Source organism: Trachurus japonicus, chromosome 5, assembly GCF_045865225.1.
Source record: "Trachurus japonicus isolate A0001 chromosome 5, Traja_1.0".
Classification (NCBI taxonomy): Eukaryota; Metazoa; Chordata; class Actinopteri; order Carangiformes; family Carangidae; genus Trachurus; species Trachurus japonicus.
Genome location: NC_140911.1, coordinates 14,426,810 through 14,447,174, shown reverse-complemented (window position 1 = coordinate 14,447,174; position 20,365 = coordinate 14,426,810). Strand labels below are relative to the sequence as shown.

Genomic DNA, 20,365 nt, shown 5'->3' with positions numbered 1-20,365 from the left:
CGTTGTGTCTGATTCTGAAAAGAGGGATTTCATGATGTGTGGTTAGCGGTATCTTTCACGGAGATGTGAAGCATGAGGAAACGTTTGTGGCGTTTTCACACATTAATAATTAATTAAAGGAAATGCTTTGTTCTTTGTTCTGCCATATTACAGTAAAGGAGGATGATGTTGTACTGCCATCTTGTGGCAAAAATCTATACATACAACTGTGGTGCAGGCACAATGTATTTGTGTGCTTTTAGTGCCATCTGGTGTTTTCTTCTGCAATTGACACAATCATTTCACTCAGAATGCCAAAAAACACTAAAATTAAAAGTAAACTCTAACATTTAGTTTGATGAATGACACTAATAATAATGAACAACAATACATTAAAGAGCAATATTATATGACAAAACAAATCAGACTGAATTATTTCAGTACTTTTTGGGAGATTGGTGTTGTCATCGTGATATCACCAGGATCATCTCAGGCCAAGGGACTAAAATTTACTATTTATTATTTAGCCTAACTTCTTTTTTTTCCTCATTATTATTTTTCTTATTTTTTTTTTTTACTGTAATCAGAAGGAAGTTTGTGTGGGTTTTTTTTCCCTGCATGGAAGATCCAATGGTAAGTTATGTTGCATTGTGGGTAGTGATGTAAGATGTGAGCGGAGCCTGAACCATACTAAGGGCCTTTGCTGCTTCTCTTGAAAACATTATTTTTGTAGTCATGAACATTACTGAAGTGCAATACCAAATCACACACACTTCACTATTCCAATATATTCATTACACTTTTTTCAAAACGGTAAAGGTATAATATTTTACAGTCCAATACAACTCTTAAATTGTGTAGAAGGTATTACAGTATTTCATTCATTTTATGTTTAGGTTGTGTTTGCAGTGGTGTTGAACTGGACTGTGTTATATTGAAAAGTGTTCCACATGTTTTGCAAACCACATTTTCAACCATGCGGGGGAAACAACTTTCGAACACATATTGATATAATGCATTTCATTATAAAAAATAATCATAGATGAATTAATAATGGGCATGTGGACATAACTAAATATATAATTTATAGCAGAATTGTTGTATTAAATGTATTAAATTATACAGGGTGTTGCTAATAAATGGCCACAGTGTGTGTGTTGTGTCTTTGCTGACATCATATGTGTTAAGGATGGACCAGCAGTGCTCAACATTGTTGTATAAATCAATAATCTTTATTAACACAGTATAAACAACAAACAGCAACAGAGGAAACCCTCATGTAGAGCATAATGGACTGTATACCCAGTACATCTCAGAGGGGCTGACTGAGACAGAAGCAGAAGACATGGGCCTGATCATGGTTCAGTTTTAATGGTACACATTACGGTATACACAAACCTATCAGATGTATGAACCTTGCATGTTCCTAAAGCCATTCGGTCGGTTTTTGCAGATGGACAAAGTAGGACAAAGTACAGTCATGCTGAGCAACAGTTAGCTACAGTATGAAACAGAGTTATCACATAAAAACCAAGTAAATCATCTCTTTAGAAAGGTTCTTTTATATAAATGATTTGAAGTGTACAAAACAGTATATTACACATTTCTTGATGCATGATTCCAAGCAAGACCCAGTAGCCTACAGTACACTTCCCTTCAAAGTACTACAAACTACTAAACTGGTTTACAAGCTACATACAGACTGCACTGTACCCCTGCAGCACAGCAGTCCCACATGGCATCAGGAGACTATGGAAAAAGGAAAAGATCAGCAGCATCGTCTTTTATTAAGACTACACACACCTATAAAAATGCACCAGGCCTCATATATTGCCAATATCCCATGCGAAACAGCAGAATGCCATTCAAACCAACCCTTAGTAACCTTAGCGTCACACAAAAAGGTCGCTGGCCCCTCCGTGTCCGATCCCGACCACATACAGCATCTACCAACACAGCAGCATGTAAACATCACCACGGCTGCTTCGTAATTCTATGTTTCTAATGTTTTTGATATACATATGATAAGTTAAGGCTCTTTAAGGACCTGAGGATTTTGAACATATGATGAGGCACACAGAAGGCAAAGAATAGCTCTAGACACAGGGCTAACCAAAAGAATGAGGAGCATGAGACAGCTACGAGGGTCTGGTCACCAGTGCAGTTCAATGGCCAAGGTAGAGGAACCCAGTGGAGATGCCCTCCAACAACAGCGTGGTGCTATTTCTGGTAACAAGGTCAGCAATGATCACATGTGCGGCTTGAAGGACTTCATCAACTTTTAAAGAGTTCTTTGTCGACTCACCGGAGAGGACTGACACTAAAGACGGTCCCCTTTTGTATTTATGTTACAAAGGGCATGTGGACTCTTTCAATGTATATATGAGTATTTTGATGTATTTGCACTTTTTTAAATGAGCGCCGCTTAGCATTAGCATTATCTGATAGGAGGAAACCTTTAGTGGCTAACTTCATCCATCTGTCTATTCTTAAATGGGCTATTTGTAAGTTTTATGTCTACGTTCACAAACCTCAGCCATCCTTGCGTTTACAACAGCAGTGCTGCATCATCAGGGCTTACTGGTTGGCCCTGGGCTAGCAAGTTAGGAGACCAACTCAAATGAAGTGATAGAAATAGAGGCAAAGTAAGAGTTAACAATGGCGTTGGTTTCCACTGACGGAGACAGCTCTGGGCAAGTAAATACGTATAAGGTCTGATGCTAAACTGGAAATGTTTCTTCTTGACTGCTAAGGCTAACGCTGGCAAACTTACAAATAGCTCCTTTAACAGCTCACTAGTATCACTGGACATTGGCGTGTGTTGTCTATTGACGTGAATTTTTGATGCTAATCCTCTCTTCATTAAATGGTTAATAATGACAAACAGTCAACATGTCAATGCAGTCCTTTCTATGAAATGTTGTTGAAATAGCCTATTGCAGAAACAGAAATGTGAGGATGTAACTTGTAACAGTTAATAGTTCATTCACTTGAAGAGAAAGAAACTACTCTGGTCTTTTACTGCCAAAGTCTTAACTCATTTAAGAAAACAAAAGGTACGCTGTCAAATCACATTCTTTAACTTCCAGACTGGAAAATTTGATGATTTTATTTGCCATGCACCTAATTGTTCTCGCCCCAATGAGCCCAGACTGACTTTCAATTTATTAAGAAAAAAAAAAAAATCTATAAAAGCTCAACATGTCATACAAAAAGATGCATATAAGACATTTTTCTCTTCTCTTTTTTTCTTATGAAAGCTGCTTTGGTAACAACATAGTCACGACATCGGTCAATCTCCTTTTCTTAGCCTGGGTGCTGAAGGGGACTCCTTCCCTGATATCTCAATGGCATGTTTTTTTTTTCTTTTTTTTTGTCAGCTTCAACCTTCTGCCTCTAAAATCTAAATGAATGGATCTAGTTACACCAGAGTGGGCTGTGTTTGCGTTCCACCGTAGAGCTGTCTCCGCATCAGATGCAATGTCTGCCGGGAGCTGTTTGTCATAAAGATGTCCGCGCTGTGAAAGACAGTGCTATTGTACTGAGTGCTGATAGAGTGGAGACCTTGGATGCTGAGCCAACTGCATTGGGGCCTGAAAAGTTATTGAAAAGAACGAGGCTGTTAGTGAAAAAAAGGCAAGAAAAAAAAGGCATCACATCACTTTGGCATTTCATTTCTTCAATCCACCACCACCTCTCTTTAGTAATCATGAGCTGAAAACATTCATTTCAAGAAATATTTGACTTATTACTTGAGCAGTGGAATGAAATTTTGAATGAAGTGTTTAAAATAAATTGCTCAACTTTTCAAGCAAGGCCTATATTACTGTGTCACGTCGTGCCCATAATTGCACAAATCATGTAGCACATTATTTTCCCACTCTGCCTGTTCCCTCAGAGATGATGATCACTAATCTGTTCAGGTAAGACAGCAGCAGGGGAGTGGATTATTCAGCTCCGCCACGAGGGAGGCACTAACTAGCTCTCCACTGACCCGGTATCCTTGGGATGGTGATCTGTCTGCTGCTGCTGCCTTCCCCTCCCTCTCCGAATGGCTTTATCTGGATGATATAATCCTCATCGGTGGGCAGCGCCAGCTCCACAGAGGTGGTGTTGGTTTCCATGACGTTGGGGCGGCTGTGTCGGTTCTTCTTGTACAGCACCTGAGGATAAATGCGTCAAAGTCAAGTTGAAGAGTGGAGGAGGCACAGGAACCATGGCAACAAACACTATTTTCCGATAACATTGAGCGACTGGGTGCTTACTTTGTAACCAGTGACCTCTGACTCATTCTCCAGAGCTTTGACCTGCTCCCAGTTCAGTATAATCTTGGAGTTTGACGTGTTCCACATCACTTTACCTGGTGGCTGACTGGGTGCTGGGAGGGGGGAAACATATTATTCCATCATAAGCCGGTGCATATTCTCATTTTTCCAGGTCATAGTAATTCAAAGGAGGTTAAATCGAAAGCAACTGGACTTAGTTATTTGTCTAGTTATTTGTCCTAGACAAATAACTAAGTCCAGTTGCTTTCGATTTAACCTCCTTTGAAATATTATTCCGTCAAAAGCTGAACATTGACAATGAATGACTGGTGCTTGGTAATAATGAGATGTGATAATTACGTGGTTTCTTGGTGGTAACATTGACAGTGGAGCTGGGAGGCCCCGTCCCTGCAGTGTTATACGCCCTCACTGAGATGTAATACGTGGTGCTGCCTTTAAGCCCTTGGATAATTGTAGACGTTTGATTTCCCACAGTCCTTTGCACGCTGGCCGTGTCTTCCCTTTCACTTCTACTCCAGTACCTCAGCTGGAAAGCAACAGGGCAGAACGACAAGACGTGAACGCACAAAACATGATGGACACCTTAAAAGCTTTTCCTCTTTCACCATGTCAATGAAGTGCAAACTGGAAACAGGCAGATGTGAACTCAGTGAGCTGGTCTGAAAACAAGCCTTAGCGGCTGCTTCGTCACCTCAGCCACGACACGTGCCGCAGCTGTGCTTATCAGACATGTTGTGATTTCAGGTATGTAGTAAAAAGGAAAAAGAGAATCAGGAAAACAACCAAAAGGCGGAAAAGAGTGTTCAACAATCCCCGGCCATCGACTGCCAATGATAACAGATTTGGATTTTATTTGTCGCTCTGCTTGTCAGTGCTGAAATAGCTGGCATGCTTGAAACACAAATATAATTTCTTTCTTCACAGGAATGTTTTTTTTTTTTTTTTTTTGCTCAGGCCGTGCTCCTCTGTTGTTGAAGTGGTCAACAATTTATAATTCTGGCACTTTAGCCAATCTGAAGGGGGAAAAAAACAATGCCTTTGTTCAAATCTTGAATTTCAATAATGAGTGGAATTAAAATGACAAGAACTAAGTGATTGCAAAGCCTCTGTCTGAAACTGCTTTGTTGTGTGGATTAGAAGCTAAACGCTCTATCCCTCGGAGTATTGCATCAGTAATCAGGGTGGTTACAGTACTTAGGTAAGCAACAAGAGAAACACAACTAAACCCACAGGCATGGGACTTGGCTGGACCATTATGCATGCAGCAAGCTATTATCTCCTATGCCCAAGGTGCATGAGCCTGAAAAACTCATCAATAATAGAAGAGAACAAGATTCAACAGCATTAGTTGCCACGTGCTTACACACACACTCACAGACACACAGACACACACACCGCAAGAAGATTCACATTCAATAGACGCACTCACAAACAAGGTATTTCACTGTTGCTTACCTCGTAGCCCAGCACTCTTTTCTTGCTGGCGTTCCAGGGCAGAGCTTTCCACAAAACTTCAATCTCGGATGCAGAGAGGCTCTTGGCGCGGACTCTGGTGGGCGCCCGGCCAGGCTCTGGAGTTAATGTATAAAGACTCTGAATGATTTCAGAAGTAACAGAGCTTTGATGACCCCCTCAAAGTGGGCACATCAAAACTGTTTCAAAGTCATTTCTTTCATCCGAACAGCAGAGGGGAGGGAAGTGTGGGGAGGACGCCTGCGAGTGCTGATAGGAGCTGCAGAATCACTGCTGCCTCTGTTCAGACCCTGAATGGATCTGATCTTGTACTCATGCATTAACACTAGCTGAGCCTGTAGGGCAACTCCATAACATGTAGTGTAGGACGTAAGATCACACGCACCTTCCTCGGCAGAGTAGATAGTGGTAACAGGTCCAAACGGCCCTTCCCCCTCGTTGTTGTAAACCCCAACCTTCACGTGGAAAGGTGAGAAGGGCTGGATGCTCTCATTTTTAAAGACGTATCTGGACGTCTCGGCCGAGGGCACGGCGGCCTGCATCCACCCCGTGGCGCCGTGCGGTCGAAAGGCCACGACGTAGCCGAAGCCCGGCCCGTTCTGCAGCTCCTCTGGAACAGGCTGCGGGACGATACACTTCAGAACTGAGCATTCGTGAACGCTGACTCTTTCCTTTTATCCAACAAAAACATTGTTACAGGAATCACATTGCACAAAATCAATTGTTGCTGCGAATAAAATAGATTAACTTTAAAATAAACTGGTCTCATTAAGTCTTGACTCCAGCTTTGGTTACACATATCTTTTAAATTGCAATGTAGTTTGGACTGTCACATATTTCAGAAACCTTATTAGGCTCCTTTCTTTACAAGACTGGTCAGAGTTGCTTCATTTATTAGTCAGATTGAACAACCAGCCACACTCTTCCATGATTTAATTGCTCTTTGTAGTTTCACACATTTTTTTCCCAAGTTATTTTTTCTGGCTTTTTATGCCTTGACTATTGAGACTGAGCGAGAGACTGGAAAGATGGGGAGAGAGTCCGGGGGGATGAAATGCACCAGTGTGAGTCTCTTGAAGGATCTCAGTAATGTACATTTGCATAATGTGGTACTGTATACATATCCTGTTTAGTATTTTATTGTTTTTTTTATTGTATTCTTTTTATTGTCCCTGTATTTTATTGTCACATGACTTAACACTGTTTTCTTTTATGTTAAAGTTCAACTAATGTGTACTGTTATTATGAGATGTTGTGTTTTGCTTCTTGTGCATCTAAAGAAACTAGACTCTAGTGTGCTCATCAGGCCAAAATCTTAAAGGTAACTGCAAATTTCAATATATTCGTCTTCATAGCAGGTCTAGATTCTATATTATTACTGTGAAAGCATCAAAGTCTCGTTCCACAGAGAAACACACACAACCTTTATTCAAAGACTGACCCTTTAAATGAAGCGTCAAGACTTCGGCGACTTTGTGAGGTCACAACAAAGCCCAACCATGCCCTTAGCTTGGCCAAGCCTGTTCTCTGATTGGCTCACTGAGAGCAGATTTAAAACTGAACTGAGAATATATTTGGTTCTCTCTGCTCTTGGTTCAAAACTGGAAATGAAACACGGGAAAGATGTAAAATATGGAACCTTCACTTCACTGAACAGAATAATTATTATAATATCAGACTGATTACCACCACTGGGCTTTACACTTACACTCTGTTTCTGGGTGCTTCTTTCACCTCAGTGAATGTTAAGAGCCATTGTGCAAATAGAAGTGGCCACCACACACTGATTTTCCTTTTTTGTTTCAACAGAAGTAAGAATTAAAAATGCAACAACCCTGCTATTGTGTCAGGAGGAAAAATGCCTCAGGAATATTCAGAACTTCAGGCGAAATAGCTTTTGTTAGGCAGAAGTTAGAATTTAATTGAACCCTTGCATATTGAAACATCAACACTGATTTTAGGGAACGTTTCACAGCAGGGTCTGATGATTTTGAACAGCCTGAATAAATATAGGCTTTTGGAAGCAGGCTGATATGCGAAGGGTTTTCTAGGAATAAAGAAAGAAAAAGAGCAACACAAAAGAAAAACAATCTGAAAATAAAAGTTGGGACTTTGAAGGAGCCATTGAGTTTAATTATCTCATTGAAACCTCAAAAGCATTTTTCTCTCCCCCAGGGTGACAGCAGCAGTTATTGCCTCTCTGTTCTTAAAAATGAAATGCCATACATTAAGCCATTCAGCTGTTATTAATGAAACAGAGGCTCAGATCCAAAGAGAATAATGACGTCTGGCTCCCTCCTCCATGGGTGAGGGGGTCCGGAGCGAGCTTGCTTACCTCCCATGTGATGACTAATTCGGAGCGACTGCCACCGCCTCCACTCACATTAGCTGGTGTGACCTTCGGAGCTGGAGGTAGAAGACAGATCAGCTTAGCTTTGTTGACTTCACACAAGGCAGATAAAGGCACATGTAATACTTTTCCAGGTTGCTACTCCCAAATGGCAGAGAGGTGAATTTCTTTTGACATGTTTTGAACTTAAACATCCGGAAATCCGGAGAGATATCAGCAGACATCTCACAGCTGAGTCGTGTTTGCAGATGCGATCGGCCTATGATGCTTTTTAGACCAAAAGATGCCAAAGTAACAAAACACACAAAGAACCTAAGCTTGGTGAATCCCAGTATCTCTGAGTACTATGTGGGTGGCTGCTTTTCAGAGATGTTTGTTTTTCTGCTGAGGTTCAAAGTGAGTAAATTTTAGTTCTGCATTTTAAGGGAGTAGCAAAAACTTCGAGCATTTGTAGTGAAGATGTAGTGCATTTTCGGAATGTGCCTTTGCCTTTTTGTCAAGAACCAGATGAAAACACTGATGATGTTGCTCTCATGTGGATATCGCACTTGGCCATTTTGTGATTTCAATTACATTGCACACACAGCTGTTTCCACACTTTCTCATGTTTTGGCTAATGAACCCCGCATTCCCAGCAATAGAGCAATAAAGTGTGCTTCTTGGAATAAGGCGATAAGAAGAAAATAACTATATGATGCTTATCTTGAATGGAAAAACAAACATGACACGTGTTGAAAAGAAGGAAACATTTTTCTTTTCATGCAGTACATACAGGTCCCCTTTGTCCTTGCTTGTTTGGATGGCTTGCTGGGCTCGCCGGTCCCGATGGTGTTGCTTGCCAGGACTCGAAACTCATATTCCACCCAGGGGCTCAGGTCTATTACTGTAGCTGTCAGCCGGTGGCCCCCCACCACCTCAGGAACTGGCATAAAAGACACGGCGCCCCTTTTTAGTACCCAGAAACTTTTGTGTGTTTTCTGTGGGTATGTGTGTGTGTGTGTGTCAGCTTAGCATCAGCAGCAGACTGTCCTCCAGGCTGACGGCCTGGTAGGACTCCACCACAAGAGCATAGGACAGGTGTAATCCCTCACAAGGACACGAAATGCACAGCTCATAAAACAACAACACAATACAGAAGATTGACATGTAAAGAAATGTACTATTAACTGCAGTTATAGCAATACCCAAATATATAAATATAGAAAAAAAATATAGAATTCCACTAAAAATGACGGACAGGACACTCAGTGCAGCTACAAGGTCATGGTGTAGTTCTGTTTCAAATATATGATCCTGACACAGTAAATCAATGAGACCGTAAAAATATCTCAGCTCAAACTGTCCTTAATTCGCAAAAATATCAATAAAGCAGGGTATACAGTGCAGGATAAAAGCACATTATACCAATCATGCATGTATGCTAAGGGCCCCATTACAGAGGATGTGGGGGGAAAAAATGACACTGGTGCTATCATTTAACTACACTATCAAATTACTGCCTTGGCAACAAGCTTAATCATCAGGACAGGATCCATGTTTCAGGATTCCCAGGAGTCCGATAAAATGGCGGTCAATGGTCATGCTACAGTTGGGTACCATTTGGCACTGGGGTAAAAATTACATCTCCAATAATTCTCACGGGCTCGGCAGCAGAACGAAGAGTGTCCACCCCCACCCCCCACTTCCCCACACCGCCGGCCCTGCATGTGATTGGACGAGGCCACAGCTGGTTGGAGAGAGCTTACCTGTGGTGACAGCCTGCCACCCGAGGGAAAATGGTGTCCTGGCCTGGATGGTATATGCCGTAATTGGACTGTGATTATCAGGACCAGGCCTCCAGGACAGAGAGGCTGTGGTATCAGTGATTTCTTCTACATGGATGCTGGTGGGGGGCCCCGGGGGACCTGATAGATGGCATAGCCGGGCAGGAAAGAGGAAGAGAAAGATAGAGACAGGCGGGGGAGAGGGAGAGGGAGAGGGAGGGGAGGGATGTAAATGAGGAAGAGATGGAAAGATGGTGGAGAGAGCGACAGAGGTTTTTAACACCTGCGGCTACTTTCGTCAGTTCAGCGTGAAACCGTTGGGAGCTATACGGTCTAATTAGACACAAAATTTACTTTAAACCTTGGCGAGAGAAATTTCTTTTTGCCGCTTTTTTTCATTCTGCCTCTTTATATGTATGTTCCTCCATGAAGCACAGGCACGGTAAACATTAATCACTAACAAGCTCTCGCCGTCTTCAGCAGTCGATGGATCATAAATTATTTAGCTGTTGTGAAACCTTAAACATCGGTGGGCTGAAATATGTATGCGGTCAGAAGTTATTTTGAACTGAAGCTTCTCGTTCGGAGGTTTGGAGTTGGTAGCTGCTTACCCCGGACAACCAGGTCAACGGCGATGGAAATGCTGTCCACCTTCGTTTGCACGGCGCACGTGTACTTCCCCGCGTGCCTCAGCTGGATGTTCCGAATCATAATGTCTCCTGCTGAATGCTGCTGTCAGTCAACACACACACAATAGCACACACACACATGCATGCAGACACAGAGTACTATAAGCAACATGGTAAACCCTCCGACTAATGTAATTCAAGAGCAATACTGACTTTCAAGCCACATGGGAACAAATCTAGTTCACCCAAAAGCTCATTTTCATGTATGTGTATCTTGAAAAGTAAATCCATATTCCTCGTGCAGCACTTCCTCGCATTTTCTGTCCTGGGCACATGCTACATGCTTTTATTTTGTCAATACCAGCACAGAAATGTCCTAAAATAGCTTAATTTTGATTATTCTATAGAGCTGTTTTAGCTACAAGAGCAGCCTAATGGCCAGTCTAATAGGTATTTCTTTGAAGGCGCCATCTCTAATTGCAATTCCCACTCCTGCATTATCATTTCATCAGAGCAGAGCAGAGCACAGCATATTCTTTGTAATAAATTGGACGTTGCGGAAAGCAGTGGCACAATGGCAGTAAGAATTCTGCCGAGTGGCCCGGGAGCTTAATCGATGTAAGTGTAGATACACAGCAATTTATTAGGAGGAGGAGACTGACTGGTACAACGATTGGTACGAGAAGCACCTTCATCATAACAGAAACAGGAAGGACACCTCTGCACTGTATTTTTTTTTTCTTTGTGCCGGCAGTTTTTTTTTTTGAAGGAACCTTGAATCTTTCCTTTCACATGCTGAGGTGTGTGTGAGCTGCAAAGCTTTTAAAAGTCCACAGCAGATGACTGACACTGGTTGCAGGGTGTGTATGTAAATTTCATTTTAAAATAAACCACAGGCAGCAATTTTCTGGCCATAAATAATACACTTGATACAAACATTCCCTCTGCACTGCGGCTGAATTTATTATGACCCCGGTCTAAGAAGAAGAAGTATAATATTGATGGACCAATGAATCTTCAGAGTCACCCCTCGACCTTTATTCAATGAAATCTCTGAAGGGGGGCTGAAAAATAAATCAATGTTTAAAGGGCACAGTGGCACTAATAAAATGAACATTCGTCAACACCAGACAATAAGGCTTGTTTCTTAATTACTTATTGTGTAACACCGGGTCATCTGACAAACATGGTGTAAAAGCTGTGACATCATTGTGGGCTGAACACAATTCGTAATGACTGTGAACTTGCGGAGGAGATCGGTGCGAGGTGTTGCGTGAATTGCAGAAGTAATGTGTGAAAACTGTCCAATATTCCCAGAAGGAAAACTCATTAGCACAGAGTGTAGTAATTAGTGGTAGCAGCTAGTGATCTGGTCAGAGCACCAGATCTTAATAAGGTGGTGGGCAGTTCTGAATAGAAACTGTTGAGGAAGAAAGTTTTACTTCACAGTTCACACTTATTATGAAGTGTTAAGTATTTATGAGTGTTTAAAGGTCTCATATTGTATAAGGTGAGATAATGATTATAAAGCAGGTCTGAGTTATTAAAGCAGAAGTAAGCGATATTTTTGTGTTAATATAAGTCTTAAATAGTTATATCTTCCGACAGCAATCACTTACATAGAGTTTTGGACTGAAACACGGGTCTCTCAGTCACTCTGCTCTGCTCTGAGCCGAGGAGAAAACTTTTCTCGTATCCTACAAGTTTTATCCAATGAGGAGAGAGAACGGCATGAAGGGCTGTGTGTGCAGCCAGAGCCAGTCTGGTGCAGCCAAGGGATGCGCCTGAATGTGGTGACGTAGGGACGAGGGCGGGAGCTGCTAACGTTATGGTGTGTTCAAGGCAACCTGAACTCGTGTGTTTTTCTGACCTGTGAAGTCGTACCAGTTCAATCTGGTACGACTTCACAGGTTGGAAGTTACGAGTGGCCGTTATAGTGCACTTTCACAGGTAAAACAGGTCGGAAAAACACGAGTGGGTTGCCTGGAACGCTACAAAGTCTTAAGTCGTGACTTGAAGCTGTAATTTACGGTTTCAAAAGCCGGCCTGGAACGCAGCATTAGCCAAAACGACCGGATCGCTTACTTCTGCTTTAAGTTATTAATACTGTTCAGCAGTCACTGTCCTAAAACCTGCCCACCAGGACCTACAGTACCAACCGACCTTGTAAGATTTGATTTCTGAGTGTTGCCTTGAAAATCGGCTATTGATCACTCAGAACACACTCAAAAGAAAGGCTCGGAGCCTCCTCTCTTTTGATTGGCTCATTGACCTGCTGTTACTAGTTCTCCAGAGCGAAGCCTGAGAGAGGAGATGTAAAACTACATGGAGGTGTGTTTTTTTTGGTGCTTAAAATCTCTGATATGTTTTCACATGGATAAACATTCAAGTGTAAAATTTGGGACCTTTAATGGAAACTGCAACAGTTTCTCTCTCTGTAGAGCTGAATGTGTGTTTTCTTGGTTAGTCGTGCTGTTTATTTAAATGTTTAAATATTTTAAATATTTCTGAAGTGTAGTTTTGATTGTCATATACATACAGTGTCAAATTGTTATTATATTGTTACAGCAAGTTGCTTTATTTCTATATGCATGCTGATGTTCTAACCTCCATTGTGTGCATATTCGTAATTGTTTGTCAATGTCAGACCTGTATAAATCTTACAACATGTTTAAACAACAGAGGCCTGATCGCCTTTCACATTGGGAGAAATAATGAAGGATTATGCACTTACACCTCCGACTTTTTCAAAAAATCCACCGTGGCTCCCGAAGTGGATGAGCTGCTCGTTGAAGAACCAGGTGAACTTGAGCTCCAGAGATGGATCGTGACTGACTTGACAGGGAAGGACGACGCTCTCCCCCACGGTGACATCGAGCGTGGATGGCAGGGTGGTGATGATGGTCGGTTCTGAAAACACACATTCACATCCGTCCCAACATTTTTGATCAAACACACTGGTCTGCTCCTCTTTTCCAGGCGTTATGATTCAGTACAGGAAATAGCTTTTTGAAAAAGCCGAGCCCTTCCATCATCCTTATGGATATGTCAGACTCAGTTAATAGAGGGATATACGGGACAGAGCACACAGCAAAGTAGGGCGCACAGCTACAATAACTGGTATTAGTCTCAGCCTGAGCTCGTCTCTGTGGGGATTCGGAGACGTGTCTCTCCTGCATCCCGAGAAGGCTCCATGTGTCACTGTCAGCTCAGCCTTCAGCCTGGGACTCCCCCCGATCGGTCGAAATTCCCAAAACGCACCACCAGGAAAACAGTAAACAGCAGTGAGCACTTCTTCCAGTGACTACTCTCTTTCCTTGCCATTACAATGGCGTCACATGGGAATAAGGCAAGCGTCCCTTATCTGCACTTGTGCATGAGAGGCAGAGGAGGGAAGAGAGGGAAGGTGGAAGGACATGGGGAAGCGAAATGAGAAGCAGAGGCTTTGTTCTCAGAGTGCACAACACCTATCTCCCTCTTGGGGGTGCTGTGATTACTTGGTTGAAATTGCCACTCTGAGCACACAGACTAAATTAACCATGGCAAATGATCCCTGGACAGGCATAGATTCATGTAGAAAGTGCCGGCAGTGCAGTCTTCATCCAGAGTGAATTCGATACCTTCATTGTATTGGCCCTCTCCCACTCCTCCCTGACACACACACACACACCCACGCACGCACACACACTTTCTACCACCATACGCTTCCAGTGTGATTTATCTAGGCGTTTCTGATATCAGGCCAGAATGCTATCAGCTGCTGGGTTTTGTCATACGCACAATGAAAGTGTGTCTGAAAGGCCCGGTCTTCTATTGCTGAGGCTAAATGGTGAGCGATGGCGACGCAGTAAAAACGTGGTAATAACACACAGGAGGTATTCAAGGGGCCGCGACTGCTCTGTTTCTAAAGGCCGGCTACACCTTGTAGAACAAGAGCAGGAAGGAAATGGGAATCTTGAAAAATTTAAAAGGTTGAAGAAAAAAAGAAAAAAAAACTCTAAGAAATGTGTCAGGGCTGTTTTGCAGGGGTTTTTTGGTGGTGAGACAGTTACTCTGAATGATGTGAGGAGAAGGAAGTAGGAGAGAGCAGAGGGATCTGGAGGGAAATACTTAGACCCACAGTCAGAAATATTTACTCCTCCATCTCTGCAACATGGAAACATACTATAAACTTTATTTCCTTTTATTTCTCCAGCAGGATTGGTGTGCCTCTGCCTTTTTTCCTAACACAAGCTTCTCTTCTCACTATGTGTTTCTGCCCCCAGAGATTCACTGTGACAATGACAGTGGGAATATGCTCTTTTATTACCCTCCTCTGTCATCATTTGTGATGGATTATATGGACAACCAAGGTTGGTTACACAACCGCACACTGGGCTCTTGACCATAATTTGATTGCTTTCCATCTTGTATAATGCCTTGTTACCTGCTGCCACTTGAAACCAGAGGGTAGTAACCTGCTCATTTAGTGGGGGGTCAATCAGAGACGCGTTAGAGAGGGCGCCGATTCGCTCCGACAGACTGGGTGGCATCTCGGGGAGTGGTGCTGAGGCAGGTCAAAGCTGTGTTTGCATGTTTTGCTTTGTACTTAAGATGCAGAAAAATTCAAAAGCGCTCCACCTGTTTATGGAAAGGTGACAATGAATGAGTCACATGTCACACCAACCGTACATGTGAATTAATTAAACATGTTTATTTTTGTTGTGTTTAAGGTGTAATTTCTGTTTTAGTCTGAATACCATCTAATGCACTGATGTGAAAAGCAGTTACTGAGGCTGCAGAACTCATATTTTTTTTATCTTTATTCAATAATTATCTTTATTTATGAAGATTAAGCTCAAGCTGTGTTTTGGTAACTAAACCTATTTGATCAAGTTTGGATAAATGTCCCCTACAGTCAGGATTCCTACACATTTGAAATTTCTAAGTTCCACACTTTTTCCAGACACTAATTTCCAGACTTCTCGGTAAAAAAAAAATGCAAATAATTTGTTACATTTGATTAATTAGATGTGTATCATGTAAAAAAAATTGTGCAATTAATCGTTTGTTTTCATTATTCTGAATTTGCATGCCTGTCACCAAATAATTTCCAGGAGATTGTAGCTAGGTACAGTAGCACATACAGTACAAACTAACTAACCCTAATAACTTGAGATAAGACCCAACACAGATATGTATTAAGATAAATATACAGTATTTCCATACAATGGTTTCCATATAAAATCAAATTCCATACTTGCGTAGGAACCTTGTACAGTTAAAGGATAGGGCGAGTGATGTTAGTGATGTTCTATACCTTTCACAACAAAGCACCAGTCTGAAACACCATCTCTCTGTACCGTCTGACTTCCCTAACTTGTCTGTGGCCCTCAGCCACAGGCTTATTTGTTCCTCCCTTTGCTCACAAAGCAGCCTCAGTTCTTCGTGGCACGGATTAACCGAGATGTTGGATTCACTTCTGTGTTGACAAGATTGCTTCACATCATTTCTGCAGATTTGTCTGCTGCACATTCAAGCTGCCAATCTCCTGTTCAGCCACATCCTGAAGGTGTTCTACTGGATTCAGATCTGGTGGCTGGGCAGGTCACTTCAGTTCACTTATTGTGCACAACCAGTCTGAGGGAACTCTGGGTCATTTTCCTGCTGGAAGTTGTTGTTTGAACAATGGTCAATTGAAGCCATAAGAGAATGTCAACAACAATACTCTGGGTTATCCTTAGCATTCAAATCATGACTGGCATTAAGTGTACAAGAAAAACATTTCTATATTTGCCAACACAGGTCTTTTTTACCCGGGAGTCTCCTATACTTCAAGGTAATCTCCTGACGCCATCCTGTTTCATTGTTTCTCTTGGGAAACTGATTTGCAAAACCGTAAACCTTTTATAAATACTCGTCATACAGAGATCCATATGTTTTCTTTGTTTGTCTGATGTTATCCAAGTTGCCTGATTGTGTATGAAACATAAGCTTGACACATAATCCACACACATACTGTACTGTACATACAACTTCAACCCATCTGTTACCACAGCCTGGCAACCCACAACCTGATTCAAGTGGTGTGCAGCATGTGTGACATTGGACTGTGGAATTAATTGTTGATAAATTAACAAGTTGAACACAACTTGTCATGTAATGTTTATTTATTGCTAAATGTTAATTAATTCACCCCCATGGAGTTAAAAAAATTAGCGTTAGCGACGTTAAAGTCAATTGGATCGCGACGTGTCACTCAAGCTGCCGTCTCTGTCCCTCCCTCCCTCCTCTGCACGTACCACTCTACCGCACTAATCACCACTCTTCAACGAGTTATGAACGCAGAAAATACAACAACAGTGACCCAATGTACCACACCACAGTCTGGTAGGTGGTAATCTACCTCTAAACTTGGTGCTGGGTGGTTTATTATGATGTTAGGTATTTTATTTCTCCAACCCTACATTTAAATGATTCTTCTCTACGTTATGTAGTAATTTATTCAAGCTGCTGCCCTCGTCCAGCCACTGACACCCTGCCCATCCTGGGAAGATTGCTCATTATTTTAAAGTCCTAATGTTGGCAGGTACACATTCCCCACACCACCAGTCTGGACTTGTGACACAGGGCTGGTCGGGTCCATGAATTCATACTTTTTTTACCCTACCATCTGCTGCCTCAGCAGAAAGTGAGACCCATCAAAGATACAGGCTTTGGATGATACACACAATACAGACCTAATACTTTCAGGTCTGCTTGGCTTGTGCAGCTAAAATGACTTGCTTGAGGTCAGGGGAAGATTGTTGTCATGGCTAAGGTTAAGAAAACATTGCGGCGGTCTCACATGCTCCGCTGAGCCAACCACTGACCTGCAACTGAAGAAAATAGTCACAGCACCTCCATATTTACCACTTAGAGAGGACAAAGATGACTCCTTTAGGACATTATGAGTCGAGGACACATTAACATGTTAAAACTAATGACCAATTTTCTTTTTTTTTGTTGACAGGAGCCTCACTGAGATGTGCATTTAAGTCAAGTGGTATTTGAATGTAAAAAAAACAAAACAACAACATTATGAGGTTTGATGATGCTAACCACCGGTTTATGCTCAGACAAACAAGAGGTGGATGAATCTTTTATTACTAAAGCAACATGTGGTTGAACCACTGCTGTTAAACAGCGACAACAATTATAGAGTCACGATTACAGCGAGGGAAGTGAAGGAGGTGTAGGACCCCAGACACTGAATGTAGCCAAACACATGACTGACAGGTTTACAGAGGGAACGCTCAGAGGAGCTGTGCAACAATAACATATGGTTGAACAGAAGAGATCGCGAGCTAACAGTTACCAAACGACTTGCTGCTCCTCTCCGAGGCGTACTGTCACGCCTCACGTGGCCAGTTTTACCAGTCTACCCACAAACAGCAGCCCTTTATGAATAATGCTCAAATGCCCCACCCCCGTCTAGCTCCCCCTGCGGACAATCCCCCTCCCAGCTTCACTGGTGGAAAGCTGTAATGTGTAAGCATGTATTCTCCTTGAGTGTCTATACACTCTATAGTTTTTCACACAAGGTGAGTGATGTGAGCTTGAATAATGCATGGCGTAGGGCATGGAAGAGCCACAGGCGAAGTGATCCGGGAATTTTAAAAACAAATTTACCAGAGCAGTGCCTCACCCTCACCCTTCAAACCCAGTGCTTCAGCCTGGGACTCATGTGGATCGGAGAAAGAATGTCAGTTCGAGACAAACACAAACTTGTAAAGGAAATGGTTTGTTTCTGACGGGTCAAAAGCCGTCTCTAAAAATGATCTGCAAAAAATCTTACGAGGCTAAGGTTCATAGCGTGTATGTGAAGGTAAATCACTGCACCATTATGCGTTTTTATTCCACTTTGCTGAGAATAACCTTCAATCCTCGGTGCAATCTCTTAGGTCATTTGGAACAAAATTTGTTGTGACCTTTATGAGACGTAATCATCCAACTCCCAACCCTACCTCCCCTCACTTTTCAAATCAACAAACCAGGAAGAAGGCTTTCATCAGTGCATCACAGGCTCCTCTGACACAGCGTTTTTTTTTCTTAAATACCACCTATTTTCCGAAAGGTCCTTCAAGGACGAACTTGAATAGCGGCGGAAAAGCTTGTCTACATCATTCAGCACATACATACAAGATGCTCTCAATGGTGTACTCGTATGTTGTGCAAGTGGCGCATCTGTAGCAACCTGCTGGTGATTACTGACAGATGGCTGCTCATTATTTTTCTATATGGCTGTCAGGACTCACACACTGTGTTTGTCTCACACAGTCTCTGCCATTCAACATGGACAAAATGGGTTTTGCTTGAAAAAAAAAACAAACACCTCAGAGAGCTCACCATAAAAACTGGAATCATTTTCATGACCATTTCTCCTCCTCAGTGTTTAAAAGAGCTGTGGGTCAGCTGATAAGATAATTTATCTCTGTCTGAAACCTCCAAAATCCAAAGGCTGTCAAAGGTATTGATCAGCGCCATCTTCTCAGACCAAGTTCAAATCTCATGTGATCCCAGTGAATCCCCTTTTATCTAACCAATCTGAAAGTCTGCAGGCACACCAGTGGCTTTATGAGCCCGCACTCGGATACAGTGCTGCTCCGAGCGAACATGCTAATATTCAGCATGCCAACATGCTCACACCGACGGTGATAACATGCTGATTTTTGTCACAAACATGTCAACCCTGTTCACCGTCTTAAGGCACCCTGAGCTTGTGTGACAACAGGACCGTTGGTTCATTGCATGTCAGCTGGGTGAGATGAGTTTAATAAAGTCTTAAGTCAAAATATGTGTCAGTTACTGTGATATCAATTTGCAGCATGACATGCTGCGTGATGAGTGCAGAGCAATGATGTTAACTCATCTCTACAGCTCTCATATGTTTTGAAAATGCAGCAGCCCTTTGAGTTTTTTTTTTCTTTCAGTCCAACAAACTCTCTTTCACTCTATTGTGCGTGTGTGTTTTATTTTTTTCCTAAACTGTTTCAAAAGTGGCACTTGAGAAATATTCTGCTGGCCAAAGCACTTTGTGTCATTTTGATGCCATATTCTACTTGGTTGGCTGTAGATGTGTGTTGTAGCAGCCGCAGCCACACTGTGAGAATTTTGATTTTTTTGCTACAGGTGGCCAAACCTTCAAACTGACATGTATCCTTGTGTGACCTCGGGTCATTTTGCTCTGTTTTCTCACAGCTTTCAAATTTCACCTTACATAGCCCAAAATAACACGTGTAAAAGGGGCTTTGCATGCTTTCATTTGCTAATTAGCACAAAACAGGTGATATATGTGAGGGTTATTACTGTGTGGGAGTATCATTACTGCTGCCGGTATTTGGTCATAAACCAATGTATTGGACAAATTAAAAAATCTGACCTTATGATGGCAATAGATGAAAAGTTAATTCATCCTCTGACGATCATTAACGTCTGAACAAAATGTCATGGCAGTCTGTCCAATTGCTGTTCTGGACCAAAGTGGGAAACCAAAGGCATTGTCATATCTAGATCATGATGCTTCTGTGCTACTGTGGCATGGATAAAAGGGTCAAACACCTTAAAGGTTCCATATTGTAGAAAGTAATATTTCAATGTCTTTTATTATCATAGACCAGGTCTAGGTGCTGTAGGACATCGCAGCACTTGATCCACAGAGAACGCTACACAGCTCATTCTGTGTATGTGGCTGTCAGGACTTCTGTAACTTTGTGATTATGTATATAGAAACACAAGTGTAAAAGAGGACCTTTAAATATAACCCACACCTCCAAAGCAGCGGGTTGCAATGATGTGTCACAGTATTGGAAAATGAAATTCCCTCCGGGTTTACAGGAGCAACCAGAACGCAGTACGAGCTCAGAA

At 42.1% G+C, this 20,365-nt stretch overlaps 1 protein-coding gene across 2 annotated transcripts in view; it reads right to left on the bottom strand.

Moving 5' to 3' along the window:
• Window positions 1-3,073: 3,073 nt before the first annotated feature.
• cntn4 (contactin 4) overlaps window positions 3,074-20,365 on the bottom strand; it is a 168,906-nt gene continuing 151,614 nt past the window's right edge. Inside the window, exons 13-23 of one of the 2 annotated variants that reach the window (XM_085776463.1) lie at window positions 13,215-13,390; window positions 10,463-10,580; window positions 9,834-9,992; window positions 8,861-9,010; window positions 8,074-8,144; window positions 6,124-6,358; window positions 5,721-5,836; window positions 4,605-4,791; window positions 4,245-4,357; window positions 3,974-4,142; window positions 3,074-3,572 (exon numbers count right to left, since the gene is read on the bottom strand). In XM_085776463.1, coding sequence (XP_085632589.1) covers window positions 3,481-3,572; window positions 3,974-4,142; window positions 4,245-4,357; window positions 4,605-4,791; window positions 5,721-5,836; window positions 6,124-6,358; window positions 8,074-8,144; window positions 8,861-9,010; window positions 9,834-9,992; window positions 10,463-10,580; window positions 13,215-13,390 — 1,586 coding nt within the window. In that variant the 3' untranslated portion in view covers window positions 3,074-3,480. Of the gene's footprint in view, window positions 3,573-3,973; window positions 4,143-4,244; window positions 4,358-4,604; window positions 4,792-5,720; window positions 5,837-6,123; window positions 6,359-8,073; window positions 8,145-8,860; window positions 9,011-9,833; window positions 9,993-10,462; window positions 10,584-13,214; window positions 13,391-20,365 lie in introns of both variants that reach the window. The other variant, XM_085776462.1, reaches the window with a different exon arrangement.